The sequence below is a fragment of the Mus caroli genome, chromosome 11 (genome assembly GCF_900094665.2).
Source record: "Mus caroli chromosome 11, CAROLI_EIJ_v1.1, whole genome shotgun sequence".
Lineage (NCBI taxonomy): Eukaryota > Metazoa > Chordata > Mammalia > Rodentia > Muridae > Mus > Mus caroli.
In genome coordinates this window covers 45,782,696-45,802,177 of record NC_034580.1, presented here as the reverse complement: position 1 = coordinate 45,802,177, position 19,482 = coordinate 45,782,696, and the positions used below count along the sequence as shown (strand labels likewise).

Sequence of the window (19,482 nt, the reverse complement as noted above, 5' to 3'; positions counted from 1 at the left end):
CCCATGGGCCTGATGCAGGGAAAAGGGGGTGAAAAAAGCCGCCAATTCCTGAGCTCCCTCCCCCAAACAAAACATCAATCCTTGAGCAGAAAATCCAGTAATTCCTGAGCTCCCCAAGTTCAGGACTTGAAATCCCACCAATCATCACTCTAGAAATCTCTGCCCTGGAAAGCTCCGCCCCCTAAGAAATCCTATATAAGTACTGCCACTTTGTCTAATTCCCTGTTGCTTGTTCCCTAGAACAGAGAGCAGCCATCCCTGGATTCATCCCTTCACACCCTGGTCCATCCAATAAACCTCTTTCATGAGATTCTTATGCCTGGTCAGAAGTGAAAATGAAAAGAAGCAATGAAGAGAAGAAATGATGAGGAGAGGGACTGAGGCTCCTGAGCTCCGCTGAGGACGCCATGCCCTGGTTGCTGCATCGCCTCTGCTGAGGAGGCTTCCTCTTAGAGCTATTATAGTTCCTCAGCTCCCATGTCTCAGGGTGCCCTTCTTTTGGGACATTGTCCCACCTCAGAGCTGTGTGGTTCCTGAGCTTCCGAGTCCCAGGATATCCTCCCATCAGAGCAGAAACACAATGTCAAAGACCTAAGACGGAAGGTGTGGGATAAAAGGAATTTGGGCACACACGTTTGGCTAGTAGGATTTTTGAGTCTCGTCAAAAAGTGGCCTCCAGATGCCTGTCCGACATTTGGTTCAGGACATAGTCTTTGTTGCATGGAATAGAAGTTTTACATGCTGAAGTGAGGGGGAAAGGACCAAAAGTATAGAAGAGGGACTAGTTGGGAAGGATGGAGGTCAGTGAAAGAAGGGCACATGAACGAGGGTCGCTGGGGGTGAATGTGATCACACTGCACTGAATTCAAGTATCATGATGTCAGATTTTAAAGAAAACGTTAAAAAACAAGCGACCACACAAGAACCCAATATTACAGTCTGTAACCTATCTTTCTATCCTAAGATAGGATGGAAATTATCCTAAGATATTCTCCAAGTTCCAAAGCCGTGGATGCAGCCGAAACTACCTTAGCACCCACAAGTTTCACTCACAGAGGTGGCTGGTTTTCCACAGTAACAATTCACCCAGTCAGTGCATCATTTACTACCTGGTCACAGAGCGCCGTGAAGTATCTACATTACATTAGTAGCTTACCTCTCATCCTAACCTCATGCAAGGGGGTGTCCAGGGTTCTCTTAATTTAGGAAAGGAAAAGGTTCTAGAACCAGTTTCTTTAAGAAAATAAGCTTAAGGTGGCAAACCTTGCCTGAGCACTAGGGGAGCAATCGCTGGCCCGCAGCCCTGCGGTTGCGCCTGCGCAACTGGAAGCCCTGTCGAGGGCTCATGGTCTTGTGGGAAATGTAGTCCCGCGCGCCGAGTGCGGCTGCCTGTGCCGCCAGCCTCTGGCTTCTTCAGTGACTGTGGTGAGTGCGCTTCCTCGGGCGGGTGGTCCACGGGCGGGAGGCGGAGGCGTTCCCACTGGGAGCCCGGGGCTCTGGTGCCAAACTCTGCAGCCCGAGGGCAGATCCGGCCAGGCAAAAGGTGATCCTTCGTCCGCAAGGAGCACGAAGTCGCAGGTGCGCAGCTCACGCGCGCGCCAGGCCGCAGGACACCCTAACCGAGACCCCCAGCTCGGTATCCCCCGTACCCCGGCGTCATTCGCGCCCGACTGCTCTCCAGCTCTACCTGGCCGAGCAGCTCTGGTTCGGTATGCACTATGAATGCGTGGTAGACCCGCTCTCTGAAGCTTGGCAGGGCGCGGGACCACAGTCCGGGGCTCTGTCCATTGTGTACACCGCTGCTGGGGACCCGCCCTCTGCCTGGGGGCGGGGGGGGGGGGCGAAGGAGGAGCTTGTAAAATGGGTCCCGACTAAGCGAGAACGTGCCCACCCTCTCTTTAAGTTCATTATTGGTCATTATTGGTCAACTAGAAAATGTACGAGCGAAATCATTCGAAATTTGTCCTAAAGTCCATGTATTGTGTTATATGTATAAATAGAAGCCTTTTGCTTCCAAAAGAAAAAAACAAAAACAAAAAAAACAGGATGTTGGTGCCTTTCCTCCATTCACTTTTAAAAATGGAGTTACAAAAGGCATTTTGTAAGATGCTTGAAGTGCATCTAAACCACCACCCAATGGAGATGAGAATAGCCTTAAGACACTAATTTTTAAGAGCAGTTAAAGCTGTCATTTTCACGAATGATAGGGAAAGTATGACTGACTGCCAAAGCTCATGTTCCCTTTGGACCTTTGGGCTTTTTTGGTTTTGTTGCGTTTTGTTTTTATTTTAACATTGTAAATGGCACAGTTATGTCATTCTTTGTTTTGCCTCTTTCCACAAAACCTTGTAGTGAAATTTCTAGGTCAATGTTATAATTAGACCTTTGGGCATCTCCTGTCTTATTCTTTCCAGAAAAGTAGCAGTTTCTAAAGATGGTTGCAGTGTTAAGAGTGACTGACGCCCCACATCAACTGGAAGTGCTAGTAGTCTCTTAAGCTTTGGAGAGGTGCAAGCTAGGTGTGGTAGTGTGTGCCTTGAATCCCACAGAGGCAGGGGGATGAGTTTGAGGCCACCCTGCTCCACATAGAGTCTGGGCCAGCCAAGGCTACTTAGTGAGAAGACCCTCCTTCAAATAATACCCTTATGCTAAACTCCAGCTCATTTTATTCCTAACTTTTGCATCTGTTGCACAAACAGATGAATCTACAGAAAAGTTGCATATTGCTATAGTCATATAAACCGTTTTACATTTCACTTGTATGTATCCATGGCTGCATGTATGCATGGGAACAGGTGCACATATATGCACATTCAGGTGAAGACCTGAGGTCAGTGCCGAGAAGCATCCTCCATCTTCCTCCAAGCCCTCGGGCATTTCATCCTCCTGCTTGCTTTCTGGTCCTCATGCTTGCCCAGTGCTAAGCCATTCCCCAGGGCCAGCTCCCTCCTCCTCCACTTCCACCATGTTTACCATAATTAGAGAGGCCTTCTGTTTCACTTCATCACGAAGATGTTCATTTATACTTTCTAGTAGAACTCTCATTCTGTTTTTGCATCTCTATTCTTTTCCAAATGACAACCCTTGCTATGTGTTATTGTATATTGAATCCTTTCTTGATAGTGCCAACTTTCTCATATCCTCAGTCCACCCAGCCCACCCCTCTGCCGTTACTGTAGTAGGGGTCAAATCCAGGGCCTCTACTGAGCTATAATAACTCAATGAATTATTCCTGAATTCCTATATATGCATGCTTTTTTTCCTGAACCGCTTGCACTGCTAGGATTTGCAATTGTGCATTGGTGTTCCCTGTTGGTCTGTAACATCCGGGGGCGGGGGGGGGGTAGGGGCGGTGGTGGTGGTAGAGTCTGCCTGTTGTATTTACAGCTGTTCTCAGATTGCTTAGCATGCCACTGTTCTCATAGTTGATGTTGACAAGATACTTAATTTGTCAGAGGTTCTTCAGTAATAGTGTTGGTTTGTATCAACTTGACACAGATTAGAGTTATCCAAAAGGAGGGAGCCTCAACTGAGAAAATGCCTCCATAAGATCTGGCTGCAGGGCATTTCTTAATTAGTGATTGAGAAGGGAGGGCCCAGTACATTGTGTGTGTGCTATCTCTGGGCTGGTGATCTTGGGTTCTATAAGAAAGCAGTCTGAGCATGGCAATAAGCAGTGTTCCTGCATGGCCTCTGCATCAGCTCCTGCCTTCAGGTCCCTGCCCTGTTTGAGTTCCTGTCCTGACTTCCTTTGATGATGAACAGTGATATGGAAGTGTAAGCCAAATAAAGGCTTTGCTCCCCAAGCCTTGGTCTTGATGCCTCATTGCAGCAACAGTAACCCTCAGACAGCTGTGTTCTAGTTAATGTCATTTAAAATTCTGGTGGACAAGTTCTTTTTCATGACTGTTAGTGTTGAATTGAAACAATGTGCATATGCTTATGTGGTAGTGTTACAATTTGATTATATTGTATCTGGTCAAATGAGACAAATTAGCATAATCCATTTCTTTGTGTTGGGAGCATTGAAGATGCTTTCTTCAGCTGAGTGTAACCTTGGCAGCTGGGAGCCAAAGGCAGGGGATCAAGGTCATTGTCCATTACACAACATGTTCATGGCCAGCCTGGGCTGTGTGAGACCCTGTCTCAAAAAATGAAAAGGGAAAGTGAAGAGCTGGCTGGGTTGGGAGAAGTGCTTCTGTGCATGTGTGACAACGTGAATTCAGAGGCAACGCCCATGCAAGAATCTGGGAGAGCTTTAGATGAACTCCAGTGCTGGGGAGGTGAAGCACAGAGGCAGGAGGATTACTGGAGTTTGCTGTCCAGGAGCCAAAATCCAGGTTCAGAGACTGTCTCAAGGAATAAGGCAGGACACCAAATACACACACACACACACACACACACACACGTATCTCTATATGTCCACAAATACATGTGAACATACCACACATACATATACACAATCAAAAAAAATGAAAATTCCTTGCTAATTTAAAAATAGGCTGATGTGAATTAATTATAGCTGACCTTTTGTGCTGTGGAAGGTTAAAAGATATGTCCCTTGCTTAACTTTATCCCTGTGCCTGGTAACTAACCTCTCTCTGTGCCTGCCTACCCTTCTCAGTGTCCGGTATCCACTACATACTTTCTGCTTCAATGAGATCAACATATTCAGCTTCCACATGAGTGAGAACATCTGGTGTTTGTCTTAACCAGATTTCTTTTAAAAGGCTAGAGACATGGCTTAGTGGCTAAGATTCCTTGCTGCTCTTGTAGAGGACCCAGGTTTTGTTCCCAGCACCCACACTGTGACTTAAAACTATCTTTTATGCCAATTTCAGGGGATCAAATACCCTCTTCCCACCTCCTCCAATACCGGACACAAACGTGGCACACATACATACATGCTGTCAGATCACTTACTGATACACAAATAAAGCAAAAAAAAGTTATACAACATGATTAGCTAATAATTTTTCCATAATTAACTTTAAAATACTGTCATTGAGGTTTATAACCTGATTAGGAATGTATCAAGTGTATAAATTCAGGTCAAGGACTAATAGTTTAGAATCCTGAGCCATCCTTCTCAGGAATAGAGCATGCCTCTCCATTTGTTTATATACTAAGTAAGCTTGAAAGTTTATAGGTAAAATATTTAACTGTATATGTGTCGACATCACATGCTTATTTATTTGTAGGAATTTTATTTTTGTTGCAGCAGGAGTCTCTCATGGCTTCCTTGCCGTCCCTAGAAACTGCACATTTTCTAAGAAGGCCTCCCAGGAAGAAGGAAGGCAATGGCTGTTAGGCCTCTGCCATTGGCAGCTCAGGTGAGACATCATTGTCAGACATCTTTTACTCCCACAATGAGAATGGACTTGATTACAGAGGACAGAGATGTGTCAGAGTATTGGGTCCCTTCGCTGTCCCTCACCTGTGTTCTCAGCTGCCACTGGAGTTCTTGAATGGCACTCAAAGTCTAGAGAGGGGACCAAGGTCACAGGAGAGGTGGATCGGTGCTTCTAGGGCTTATGGATGGTCAAGAGTCAGAAAAGCCTAGGAAAGGGACGGTCAGGGCTATGAGAAGGAGGAAGTGTCCACCCATCTCATGGTCTGGGAAAGGATGTCACAGAGGATTTGCTGTGATGCAGGTACATGTTTCAATATGGAGTCCGTCTTAGCAGTTATGTGTCATGTCGCTCCTCCATGGTGGGGATTGAGAGTCTGCCATGTACACAGCATGGTTAAATCTTACAGCACTGGCTTCTGTTTAGCAACGGTGAAGACTGCATCTCTCTCTCTCTCTCTCTCTCTCTCTCTCTCTCTCTCTCTTTCTCTGTGTGTGTGTGTGTGTGTGTGTGTGTGTGTTTAGATGTACATGCCCATGCTTATGTTTGCAGAAGCCAGAAGAGGTCAGAGATATTTTCCTCTATCACTTCATGATATTTCTATGTTTAGACAAGGTCTCTCACTGAACCAGAAGCTCATCATTCAAGCTGTGTTAGCTAACCAGTAACGTATGAGTCCTTTTATCTGAGTCCTCAGGATCTTAACTCAGCTCTGCTTGTTTGCTTTGCTCCCTCTTAGCTACTGCTCCATCTTCCCCAGTCTTCCTACAGCCTCTTAAACATTGCCACAGGGGGACCAAGCTTCTAACACTTGAGCCTTTGGGGTCAAACCACCTCAGGACAAACTTATGTGTACCTTGGTTCCCTATCCTTGGTTCCTGAGATCGTCAGTGTTAATTGTCACCTTAACAGAATCTGGAATCACCTGGGAGATGGGCTTTTGGGATGCCATCTTGATTTGGTTGAAGTAAGAAGATCCTCCCATAGTGGGCGGCACCATTCCCTAGGCAGGACCCTGGGCTGTGCGAGGAGAAAGGGAGCTGAGCAGTAGGCATTCATCCCTCTCTGCTTCCAAAAAAATGTGAATGTCACGTGACCAGCTGCTTCTTGCTGCTGCCACCTTGTCTTTTGCAGCATGATGGTCGGCACCCCTGAACGGTGAGCCAAAATAAGTCCTTTCTCCTTTAAGTTGTTTTTGCCAGAGTATTTTGTTATAGAAACATGAAAGGAAACTACCACAACTCTCAAACCACTCTGTGTTATTTTCTCCTCAGGCTCATAATGTCTGTCATTTGTTACACATATTTTGCTTTGGTCAGAAATGTAGCCTATACCTTCATCCTTCGGTCCTGCTTGGTGTCTTCTCAAGGAGAATTTTGTATTTTCAGGAGTTACTGACATACAAAGATGTGTCTGAGGACTTCACTTGGGAGGGGTCGATGCAGCTATATTCTGCACAGAGGAACCTGAATGGCAGAGGGATGCTGGAGAACTGTAGCGCCCTGCTCTCCCTGGGTGAGCACCCCCACCTTCAGCCACCTGCAATATGGAAGACACAGGTTTGACTTGAAAACCCTGCTCTTGTAGGGCATTGTTCAGGATAATGCTTTAGTGCCCCTCTCTCACAGTGGAAAGTCTGTAGATAATGGAGAACATGACAAGGGGGAAATTAGAACAGTGCAGAGGGTGCGTGCTGACTGAGGTCAGAACCCAAACCTGGTCTCCCTCTTCCCAAGCAGGGTATCAGCCGTCCAAACCAAATGTGATCTTGGAGCTGGAACAAGAACTGACCCCGAGAAAAGGAGAATTCCCAGGTTGCATCTCTCTGGGTAGGTGTCAGGATGCAAGGACTGTCATGTGTGTGTCTTACTAGGAAGTGTGAACAGGATTGTGGGGTCTCTAGAAAGACCAGCTCCTACAGATGTGTATTTTATGAAGACAGTGCCACTGTGCCAATGAGAGTTGTCCTCTGTCACTCAAGCTTATGTCCTGGTCTTGCACGAGGGGATGGCGCGCGTTGTGAGGCTTGAGTAACTACACATGTAGCACTTGTACAGTGCCTGGAGCCACTGAGCACTGGAAACGTTAGCAGTGGCTGTTTCCCCTCTGTCTCCATCTGTGTTCAGTTAAGTCTGTCCCTGACTGAAACACCTCCCTTTACTGTCTTTGTTCCTAGGCCTAACCTCTATTCCTAGCTTCCTTCCCCTTGTATATGTAAACATTTGAGAGCTTTCCTTTCTTCCTTCCTTGATAGGAATTTTGAATAGGCTTCATATTTTAAAAAGTGAGAAATGACTGTTACTTTTGTTTGCCATTCTAACAGCTGTACATCTTACACATCCTATTTTCTTCTCTAAAAGTCTCATCTGTGTCCACCATCAATTTATTCCCTGCCCAGTAGCTCTTCATGCTTGTGCCTTGGTCAGTCTCCCTCACAGCTGAGAGTTCTCTGTGAGGTGATATCATTAGCTTTTCTCTGCAGAAAACACATTTTATATCTTGCCTTTCCCACATTTCTAGCTCCATTCTTATAAAATATATTTTTTTAAAGCTAGAGAGTGAGCATGGGACCTAGACATGTCTCTGTTGGTAACATGCTTGCTGGGTAAGCATGAAAACCCGAGTTCTACTCCCAGTGTTCACTCAGAAGCCATGCCTGTAGAGTATAGGCCTCACACACCCGTAACTCAGCAGTGAGGAGGCAGAGACAGGAAGAATCCTGGGGCTCTCTGACCAGCTACTGTAGACAAGTGGGTGAGCACCAGGTTCAGTCAGAGACCCAGTCTCAGACAATAAGATGGAGAGTGGTGGAGACACCCGACATCAGCCCTGCCTCAAAAACAAAAGGATGAAGTACTACATTAATGGCGATTGTCTTGCCATTGTCCCTTCCATGTGACTTGTTGGAAAAATGTCCTCAGAAGATGCTGGGGTACTCAGGGGTGGCGTGTTAAATCAGTGAGATCAGAAGTGGCCCAGCAAAGCCTGTGCTTGTGCACAACACACAAGTGTCTGCAGCCAGAGATTCTGGGTGAGCGTCAGATGTGTTCATTTTTCTCTCATTTCTGTGGATTCAGACTTACAAGATTATCAATGCACCAAGGAAGCTGGGGAGAGACTGGCCATTGTCTCACTGTCATTTATGTGCTGGCCTTTCCCTGGGGGCCTCTGCAGATGCTTAGAGGCATCTGTTTGTGCAGTTCAGCAAGGAAACAGGAAAACAGACACTCTGAGTATAGGTATAGCAGTTACCCTGAATGTACTTTCTGAAGAAAAGGGAGCTGTTACAACTTTTATAGGTATAGACAAAAGGAAATGATAAACAAACAGTGTATACCTTGGTGGGGGAACCATCTGTAAATGAGTTTTTGCAAAGTGGAAAAATCCTGGCTACTGGGCTGTGTTGTTGTTATTCTGTATTCTTATCTTTATATCACCATGCAGAAGTTGCCCATCTGGTATTTGCATGAAGAAATTCACAAAAAAAATCTTTATGAATGCTTAATTTTTACAACATGAATAAAATGTCCTGACCACTACTGCTGGCTTTTAGTGAGTTTCCTTGAGAACAAGACTCTAAAAGATGACTCACTGGGTTGAAGGGTATATGCATTTAGAGGTCTTGCTGCTTGTTGTACAACTTTAATCCCGTTTTATGCTTGTAATGCTCACTTATCTGATATAATATGATCCCTTTAGGGAGCTTAATTGCTTTCATTATGGATTTCTGTGGCGTTGATTACTCTTGCTACTTACGTTTATTGTTTGTAAATAACAAACAGTCTTAGGCAGTCTTTCTGGCACTGGGATTATAGCAAGAAAACAACGAAGGCAGAATTTCCTTGAGCTCATGTTCTAGTTAAGAACATAGTACATTAACAGAGAAGGGTGAGACGTGGCAGAAGGCAGAGAGAAGAAAGCAGTTAATGAGGCGGGAGCAGCACCGACAGTGAGTGGGTGGAAAGAGAAAGCAGCCTAGAGCCAGGTTAGATCCACTTTGAACAGACTCTGAACAGAGATGCTTAAATAAAGCCATAGGTCTGTAGCCAGGCTGTTTTCTACCAGCACCCTAGTGCCCAAGTAATGACGCAGACTTAATTATTTACTAATAAATGCCTAGGCCATAAGCTTGGTCCTGACTAGCTCACAGCTTTCACAATCTGTTCATTGTATTGTTTTCTATGTGTGCCATGTGGCTGGTTACTGCTCCTCAGTTTCATATGTCCATCTCCTCCGAGTCCAAGTGACGAATGTCCCATGCCTGACTGACTCCTCAGAGCTCCTGTCTTTCTACTAGAACTCCCCCCTTCTATTTGCTGACTTGCTAATCGGCCATCAGCTTTTTATTGACAGTTGATGCTTCCAAAGGGTTCACAGAGATTCTCTCTACCTAGGTCTAGGATAGTATTCTGGCGTGGGGAACAGCAAGGACCAAGGCTCTGATGTAGGGGATTGCTCTTCTAAAGGGGAGAGAGCCTTGAGCAAAAAGAGTCCTCAAAATATAGTTCTTTAACTCCAGAGGAAAAAACACATATTTTCTGCTTGGAGATTTTCTATTTCTGCATTGCTTTTCTCTCTCTCTCTCTCTCTCTCTCTCTCTCTCTCTCTCTCTCTGTCTCTCTCTGTCTCTCTCGTCTATTGACTTGGGTTGATGTATGCACATGTGTGTGGTATATACACTTGTGTATGGTGTGGGTGCGTGTGTGTGACACATGCATTTGTGTGTGGTGCATACACACATGTGTGTGGTGGTATGCTCACTGGAGGCCAGAAGACATCCAGTGTCCTGCTTTACCAGTCTGCCTTGTTCCCTTTAGATAGGGTCTCTGAACCTGGAGCCAGGCTGGCAGCTAGCAAGCCACAGCAGTTCTGTGTGTGACTCCCGTAGCACTGGGACTATAGGCACAAACGCCCATGCTCAGCTGTCTATGTGGGTGCTGGGATTGGACCTCAGTCCTCACGCTTGCAGAGCCATCTCCAGGGCTCCTGTTCCCTTTGTCAGCAGTGCATGGACTTTTCTTGCTTTAGGAATGTTAGCGTTTCGGTAGTTTTGGAGTTTGTTGGTATAGACATGTAGTGATGTATTTCTGTACTCCCCAGATTTAGCACATTTGTCTAGGGTTCTTTTTTGCTCATCCCGCTGTCATGTGCTGAGGTTTCTAGAGGCATGGATGGAAGTGTTTGCTGGCGGTTCTAGAGATCAATCCTCACCTCTCACATCCGAGCACAAGCTTTCCCACTCCGCTGCATCCTGAGCCCCATGCTTTGGATGACGATTTCCCACCCCACCCCTTTACCTTCTTTCAGACTTTTCCATCGGGAAGGATCCAAAAGCTGCCTCAGCTGTTTATGATTTGAAGTGCACACTGTTATTTCCCTGTCTTCTGAGACGTCTGTCTGTCTGTCTATCTGTCTGCAGGCATGCGGTTTCATTATATGCCTAACTCGCTGCCTGCCAGAGTCAATATTTGATGATATTTGTTGAGTGAATATTGGATGGCATTAAGTAGAACTTCTAGAAGTCAGGTTGCTGTAGGTTTGAGAACTGTAACCATATCTGTGAAATTGATACCAGCGCAAACTGGAAAATGATCAGGATAGAACCAAAGGCCAGAGTGCTCCCACACAGATTACAGAAGCCTGCCCGGGGATGAGGAAGGAGCTGGGTCATGGAAAAAGGAAAATCAGAAAGAATACAGCAGTGTCAAGTAAGAAAAGATAAAGTGCCTGTGGGCCACTGGGAAGTAACTGGGAAGCCACGTGTGACCCAGGGAAGAACGTGTTCCCTGCTAAGGGGCTGTGCTGGGGAGAGTACAGAAGCAAGTGCAGCCTGACGTTTCATCAAGGCTAGACAGAAGGGAAGAAGGAAGAGAAGAGGCCCTCTGCTGTGTTCTTCGGGGAATGGATCTGAATTATCCTCTAGAGAAGGAGAAACTGAAGAGCTAGGAAAGAAAACAGGATGAAAGCCAGGGAGGACAGTGAGTGCGGTGCAGAGCAGATCACTGTCAGGTCACCTGTTCAGTGGTGTCATGGTGGAGGGGAAATGTCTGACTGCAGAGGTGTGTCTTGGTTGCTGTGCATTCGCAGTGATGGCTGAGTTCACGTCTCAAGTCACATGTCTCTCTCCTCACCTTTGCAGGCCTGGCGCGTTGTCTTTGAGCATCCTGTGCTCCTGAGAGGATCTCCTAGGCCGGGTTTTAAAACTTTGTAGGTAACCTTTTTGTTTTTCTTTTTCTTAAGAGTTAAGCCTTCAGAATTTACATTTAAATTAGGCATCTAAATATAATAAAGAATATATTGAACCTTACTAAGCTCTTTAATGGTATTCTCAGTTTTAAAAAAACCTGTTAGCAATTTTGCAGAATAACATGATTTATTTTTTCCCCCTTTTGGTTTCCGAAATGTATATATATACACACACAGAAGGATTTATAAAGCATATGCTATTTGACACAATGCATATTCTATGACACCTTTAATGAATTAACGCTTTACTATTTTTTTTCTTATATAAACACTCAAAGATGAGTACCATTTAACAGATGAGGAGCCTGGCACACACAAAAGTTAAGAAGCCTTCATAAAATCACACAGCTAATAGTGGTTGGAATCAAATATGAGCAGGATAGGTAATCTGGCCCAGAGTTATTACCTAACCACTCTGCCCTCCTGCTTTTCTTTGTAGTTGGTGATGATGAAAATTAGTGAAGAATAAAGAAAGCAGATGCCCAGGGTCCAGAACCTAGACCAAGACCAAGCATCCCAGGCAAGCACTCACCTCTCCCCAGCACTGAGCACTATTCTGACTTGTGATAATTTCTATAGTAGTCACGGTTCTCTAGAGAAATGGAAGGAGATTTATTAGGGCGGTATACAGGCTCTGGTCCAGCAATGGCTGTCTCTTAAAGAAAAGGCCAAAAATCCGTGAGTCTGGGTGTGCCAGCTGCTCTTCAATCTGTACTGGAATCGCAAAGAAGTAGGTTCTGATACCAGTACAGGGATGCCCTGGGAGCAGGACAGCTGAGCTGTTAGTGAGAGTGAGAGCAAGCAGGCAGACGCTTCCTTCCTCCACGTCCTTTTGTGTGGACTGCCACCCACTGCGGCCCATATTTAGGGGGGAGGGACCCTACTGCAGGTGGCCCAAATTTGTCTTCCCACTTCAAAGGATCCAATCAAATAACTCCCCCCACAGATATGCCCAGCTGTCGGGGTTTAGTCATTACAGATGTCGTAAAGTTGACAACCAGGATTAGCCATCACAAGTCTATTCCTTGTCAACTTGACACACAATCACATCGTGGCCAGTTACCAATTGAAAATGATAATGAGGTCGTAATTCCACTTAACAAGATGTAACCACACCAACTTTAACCATAAATGTATTATAGGTGGCAATATCCCCTGAAGAATGGATGGTCTTTTAGTGTCTCATAACTTACATATGATAACCATTAATATTATCTCAATTGATATTATATGATAAAGAAATAAAAGAAACACAAATATCAATTAATATATATGTATATATGCACAAACTCATCCTTAACAAGATAGAAAAGAAACACTCATGTCAATTGTAATTTGTTTTTCTATCTCGTGGCCTAACTACCCATTCTGCACCTCAGCAGGTCTTGGTTCTTTTCCTGGAGGAGTGACCCATACCTTCATTCCTGAGGGTCTGGACCCTTTGTCCCCCTGCCTGGATTGGGTTGTTTTAGTTTCTCACTGATTTTAATCACCAACCCTGGTAGCACCAAGACACACCCTGAAGGATCTCCTGCACTCCAGACTTAATCTTTCTTACCTCCATTGTAGAAAAGCAATTCAATTTCTTCCTGGTAATCTGGACCAGCCGCCCCTCCTAACGCTCTTCTTCCTTTCCTAGCCTGTTGGCTTAAGAGGATCAGAAACCCAAAGTGGCCAGGGGATGAGTTTGAGATTCCAGTTCAGTGGAGTTCTGTTGTGTCCTGGCAGGAGCGCAGCCCCATCTGGAACCAAAACTTCTGAGCCAGCAGAACTTAAGGTCATAGGAACCATAGGAACAGGATGCAAGCTTTTTTCAAGCGGATCACTAGGGTTGATAATGAGTGGAACTATTCCCATTCCTCCCTCCACTTGATTCCTGGACCAGTGAATTCTGTGGAAGTACTACATATTGGGTGAAGACTAAAAGCATACACCTTCTTCCAGCCGTCCAGGCTGCTGCTCCCTAATTGGCACTATAACTGTGTCTTCAAAAGGCAATCCCATCCTTCTCTCAGACCAGCTGCTTAAGGATCATGGATTCCATGAGCATAGGCCCACTGTCACACTTCTCTGCCAATGTGTTCCTCGGTTAGAACCAATGCTATATTGAATAGCATCACAGTGAACAATGCTTTCTGTCAGTCTACAAATGGCACTGCTGGCAGCATTCCATACAGGAAAGGCAAACCCATAATCAGAAAAAGAATCTATTCCAGTAAGGACAAAATGTTGCCGTTTCCATGATGAGAGTGGCCCCAGTGCAGTCAAGTTGACAGTCAAGGTCAGCTGTCACAATTCCCTTCTCTGGCTCTTCTTTACGGTGGCACCATTTGTCTGTGCTAAAGATTTTCTCCTGGATTTTTTTTTGTTGGATTTTGGGTAGCAATTCACACTTCTCAAAGAACTTGAATTGGATAACTGGATGCTGCCAGAGTGAGATGGAGCAAGAGACCACTGCCAGCTCATATTGCGTGCTAATACCACGAGATAGACATTCTCTGCAGAGTTCTTTAGGACATATATTTGGTGGTAATTCCTGCTTGACTTCTGATTTCTTTTTATTTATTAGAGCAGATCAACACGGAAAGGGAAAGCCCTGTTGTGTATATTTCTTGATTCTCGGCCTTTGGTTTTCTGTTTCCCCCATGTTAATCTCTGCTGTTAACTCTGATTGACAGCCCTAAAGCTGGTACTCAGGCTCCAGTTTCCTGTCCTCATTCCTCACTGCCTCCTGGACTTTTTTGTCTGTGATACGAACTGGGGTCTTAGGAATTTGAGCAGCTTCGGGGTCCTTTCTTCTGCTCAGTTACCTGTAGCAAGCAGTTCAGCAGATTCTCTTCACCTTCCTCTGCTCAGCACGAATTCTCAACTTCATAGAAAGAAATTTGAGGCAAGAGTAGGGATGTTTAGGCCTATTGCATTTATGAGTAGAACTGTCTGCTTAATGGCTAAGAGGAGAAGCCTGGAAGACAGCGTCATCCTCCATTAAGAGTTGGAGCTTCAGATATATTCTGTTTTTCTGTTGTAGATGCGGGTATTAGCTAAGAGCAATTTACATATAGTGTCTTACTCACTATCGAGAATTTTATCCTCCTTTACATCTGTAAAAGTCCATATGGAAGTAAACAAGTAAACCATTAAGGTAGTGTTAAAATTCAGTATAAACTTGTATGTGTGACTCGAAGGGCAACAATATTTTCATGCTTTGATATTTCATTAGGTTGATTTAGTGTAGAGTTGTAAGAAATTACTAGTAGGAATGCCAGATGGATAGGCATCTTGGTTTCTTTAACTGACATAGGGCAGAAAGAAAGTATTTCAGCTTACACTACCAGGTTACAGTCCATCATGGCAGAGAAAACTCGGTAGAAGAAGACAGAGACTGCTGGTCACATGAACACAGCACAGGGCTTGCCAGTACTCAGCTAGCTATTCCCCTTATAAAGGATTCTCTGCCCAGGGAACAATCTCATCCACAGTCTATACAGGTCTTCTGACATCAATTAATGTAATCAATATAATCCCCCATGGGCATGTCCTTAGGTCACCCAACCTAACAATTCCTCATTGAGGCTTCCTTCCCAGATAAATCTAGATTAAGTTAACAATGACGATGCTCCCAATTTTACCCCTTGTCAATATGATACCAAAACTAATCTATTTTAAACCATAACCTACCCCTGTCTCCACAGGCTCATTACCATGCTATAAAATGTATTTAATCCATCTCTTTTCTAAGACATAACCTAGATGCCCTTGTGTGCTCAATTTACCCTACCACTGTCCACAGTAATTACTCCACTGTCTTGGAATACAGTTTATTCACATTCTCAGGACATGGGCAGAATAAAGGCAGATATTTCAACAAAGTATAGCACTAATGGCCCTTAGACCAGTCCCTGATAGAATCCTTGTTTTCCTGTGAAACCATATGGTCCATCTTTATCTCACTCTTGTAAGCTCTCCCCAGCATGAGTTAAACTCTGCTTCCTGCATTCAGTGTACCAGATTCTTCCACATTCAGCCACAAATGTGTCCAAAGGCGTAAGAATAGCAGTCAAGTAACACACTAAAGGTCCCACTTCTAGTACCAACTTCTGTCTTAGTTACTTATCTGTTGCTGTGATGAAATACTCTGACAAAAGCAGCTTAGAAAGTGTTCATTTCACTCACAGCTCACAGTAAAGTCCATTATTGATAGAGAAGACAACAGTGGCAAGTGGCTGAGGGAGCTGGTCACATTACATCAGCAGTCAGAAGAAGAGAACAATGAATGCATGCTTGGTAGTGGTCAGCTCCCTGTCTATCCTCCTCTTATACAGGATCCCCTGCCCAAGAGCAGGCCCAGATGAGCATTCTCACATCGATTAGTAGAATCACAATAACACTCCAAAGGTCAACTCAGTCTAGGTAATCCTGCATTGATATGGCCTTGCCAGGTGATTCTGAATTCTGTCAAGTGGATTAAGTAATCATCAAATAGAGCACAGCATCCTCACCCGCTTTCCCTAGCCAGTCTCTTCTGGGTATTGTCCCCGAGTTCTACAGTAGCAATTGATCCGTCCCTCCTGGATGAGGTGTCCCCTTCTCTCCACTTCTGCAGTGGATCTGTCATTGTCTTGGTTCTTCCACTTTTGTGGACTGCTACATTGTTCTTCACTTTTAGATTTCTCTAGGAATTGAAGACCTTTGTTCAAAATCTCTTCAGTATAGGTAACAGTTATTCTACCTTTATTCTCTTAGGCCCTCCACCACATGTGGCTTCTAGTCACTTAGCACAGGAATCAATATGCATCTGAATTTTTTTCCTTTTTCAGGCTGGGAGACAAAACTTGAAACAAGAGAATCAACTCCAAAGTCCACCATTACTGGAATTTTGCCCTATGGGGTCATAATGGACAGGGAAGATCTCTGGCATTCAGCTTTGGGGGCTGTCTGGGATCCTACCTGTTGGTTAAAGGGGCAACAGGAGAGATATCTGGGCCAAGTGACAGTGGCCCAAAAGGAAATCTATAATGAGAAGAGTGTGTGTGGAGGTAATACACCTGAGAACCCTTCCATTGAGGGATCAATGCTTAATACACCACAAAGCATTCCTGTGACACCTTGTAATTGGAATTCATCTAGAAAAGATTCTAAACAAAATTCTGAGTTAATGAAAACTTCAAGAATGTTTGTACAAAAGAAACTACATGGCTGTGATGAGTGTGGGAAAACCTTCAGGCAGAGTTCATCCCTGCTTAAGCATCAGAGGATTCACACTGGGGAGAAACCTTACACATGCAATGTATGTGACAAGCATTTCATCGAACGCTCCTCCCTCACTGTGCATCAAAGGACTCACACGGGAGAAAAACCCTACAAATGTAATGAGTGTGGGAAAGCCTTTAGTCAGAGTATGAACCTTACTGTTCATCAAAGAACTCATACTGGAGAGAAACCTTATCAGTGCAGAGAGTGTGGGAAAGCATTCCGCAAGAATTCATCCCTTATTCAACATGAAAGGATTCATACTGGAGAGAAGCCCTACAAATGTCATGATTGTGGGAAAGCTTTTACACAAAGCATGAATCTTACAGTGCACCAGAGAACTCATACTGGAGAAAAACCCTATGAATGTAACCAATGTGGTAAGGCCTTCAGCCAAAGCATGCATCTTATTGTTCATCAGAGAAGTCACACTGGAGAAAAACCCTATGAATGCAGTGAATGTGGGAAAGCCTTTAGTAAAAGCTCAACTCTCACTCTTCATCAGAGAAATCACACTGGAGAAAAGCCCTACAAATGTAACAAGTGTGGTAAGTCCTTTAGTCAAAGTACATACCTTATAGAACATCAGAGACTTCACTCTGGAGTGAAACCTTTTGAATGTAATCAGTGCGGAAAAGCTTTCAGTAAGAATTCTTCCCTTACTCAGCATCGCAGAATTCACACTGGTGAGAAACCTTATGAGTGTATGGTCTGTGGAAAGCATTTCACTGGAAGATCATCCCTAACTGTACACCAAGTTCTACACACTGGAGAAAAGCCCTATGAGTGCACTGAATGTGGAAAGGCATTCAGCCAAAGCGCCTATCTTATTGAACATCAAAGGATTCATACTGGTGAAAAACCCTATGAATGTGATCAGTGTGGGAAAGCTTTCATTAAGAATTCATCCCTTATAGTGCACCAGAGGATACATACAGGAGAGAAACCTTATAAGTGCAATGAATGTGGAAAATCCTTCAGTAGGAGTACAAACCTTACAAGACATCAAAGGACTCATACATGAGAAAAGTTCTCGCCAACTCCTTCATTTTGCTTAATCTTTTGATACCAATCAGATGTCACACTGATGTAGATACTTAGTAAATATAACTAATGTGGTGGTAACTTTTTAGTTGAAGAACAATATAGCAGAGCACATGATAAAATCATAGAGAGTAACCATGTGAAAGTGGAGAACCCTTGATTCAGATTTGAGTAGCTATGACATAAAAGATGAAGCTGTATTGTGTCACACTGGGAAATCTGATTTGCGCATCACAAAGTTCACATTGAATGGACAATGTGATAGTGATTAACTGGACAGCCAAAAAATCTGATTCAACCCAGTTCTAACCTCCCATGAGCCCTTTATCTAGTAATGAGAGATTTGGGATATACAAAGTCTGTAGGATCTATATTATCCAAAATGCCCAACACGAAGATTCAGTGAATTTTTTGGTAATTGCTGTTGTATTTGCTATGGAGATGCTTTTATTTCATAGTATTTTGGGGGTGTTTTAGGTTAAAGTTTTCTACCTCTGACTCTTACTGTCCTTCAAATCCCTGAATTACTAACTCTCTTAAAATGTAAGCTAGTTGCTACTGGGTGGCAGATAAATTGTGCATATTTTAATGCCATAGCATGCTGTTTTGAATTCTCAGCTAATAGTCATTAAACTGTTGTTAAATAAATTTACTCTATTTAGATGACAATGTGACTTAAATATAATCTTTAATTATCTAGGAATCAAATACATATCTTTGTGTCTTATTGGAGAGTCACAGAAATCTACAGATGAATTGAACACTAATTGTGCTGGACAGTATTATGGCAACTTGATTGTCAACTAAAGTCATCTAAGAAGAGGGAATCTCAATTAAGAAAATGCCTTTATAAGATTGGGCCATAAGCATACCTGCAGGGCATTTTCCTAATTAGTGATTTATAGGGGAGGATCCAGCCATTTGTGGGTGGTGCCATCCCTTGGCGAATGGTCCTGAGTTCTATACAGAAAGCAGGCTGAGCAAGCAGCACTCCTCCATGGCATCAGCTCTTGCCTCTAGTTTCCTGCCTTGTTTAGTTCCTGTCCTGACTTTCTTTGGTGATGAAAAGTGATATAGACATGTAAGTCAAATAAACCTTTTCCTCCACAAGTTGCCTTGGCCATGGTATTTCCTCACAGCAATAGAAACCCTAAGACACTAATAGACATAGGAATTCACAAATTAATAAAACATCTGCCATTCTAAACCTACTCAGAACCACCACTGGGATAGTTTATACATCATGATAATATTAGGTTTATTAAGCACATATTGACTGAGTCCTAAGAGATAAATATGTGGGAAAATCCCTGCAGGCTTTCTGGATGGCAGGGACGGGTTAGTCCAAGAAGAGACAAGGCATCATTCATAACGATGAATTTTATGACCTATAACAATACTCAAGTTTTGGGGGAGGGGAAGTCTAGGAAAAACAAACAATATTGAGGAATATAGGTGGAGCTTGTCTCTATAGTTAGCAAAAGATTACCAGGTTGCAAACTACATTTCAGCATTTCAGGAAAACAGCAAATATCTTCTCCCTTTGGAAAAAGCAGCTTTGCTTCTCCAGTCTTACTTCAGGGCTTATCTG

At 44.0% G+C, this 19,482-nt stretch overlaps 1 protein-coding gene across 8 annotated transcripts; it reads left to right on the top strand.

Moving 5' to 3' along the window:
• The first annotated feature begins 1,341 nt into the window (after positions 1 to 1,341).
• On the top strand, positions 1,342 to 18,999 carry Zfp2 (ZFP2 zinc finger protein). 8 transcript variants are annotated; one of them, XM_029483376.1, is made up of 6 exons: positions 1,342 to 1,425; positions 5,202 to 5,333; positions 6,740 to 6,866; positions 7,091 to 7,180; positions 11,491 to 11,558; positions 16,415 to 18,881. In XM_029483376.1, exon 6 carries the CDS (start codon positions 16,492 to 16,494, stop codon positions 17,869 to 17,871), a length of 1,380 nt encoding a protein of 459 aa, XP_029339236.1. In that variant the 5' UTR covers positions 1,342 to 1,425; positions 5,202 to 5,333; positions 6,740 to 6,866; positions 7,091 to 7,180; positions 11,491 to 11,558; positions 16,415 to 16,491; the 3' UTR covers positions 17,872 to 18,881. The 8 variants fall into 8 exon arrangements, 7 of the variants coding, with proteins under 7 accessions (XP_029339236.1, XP_021033166.1, XP_021033164.1 ...); XM_021177507.2 differs by having other exon boundaries at positions 1,351 to 1,425; positions 5,225 to 5,333; positions 16,415 to 18,999; XM_021177505.2 differs by having other exon boundaries at positions 1,351 to 1,425; positions 5,225 to 5,333; positions 6,740 to 6,910; positions 16,415 to 18,999.
• Positions 19,000 to 19,482: the final 483 nt, after the last annotated feature.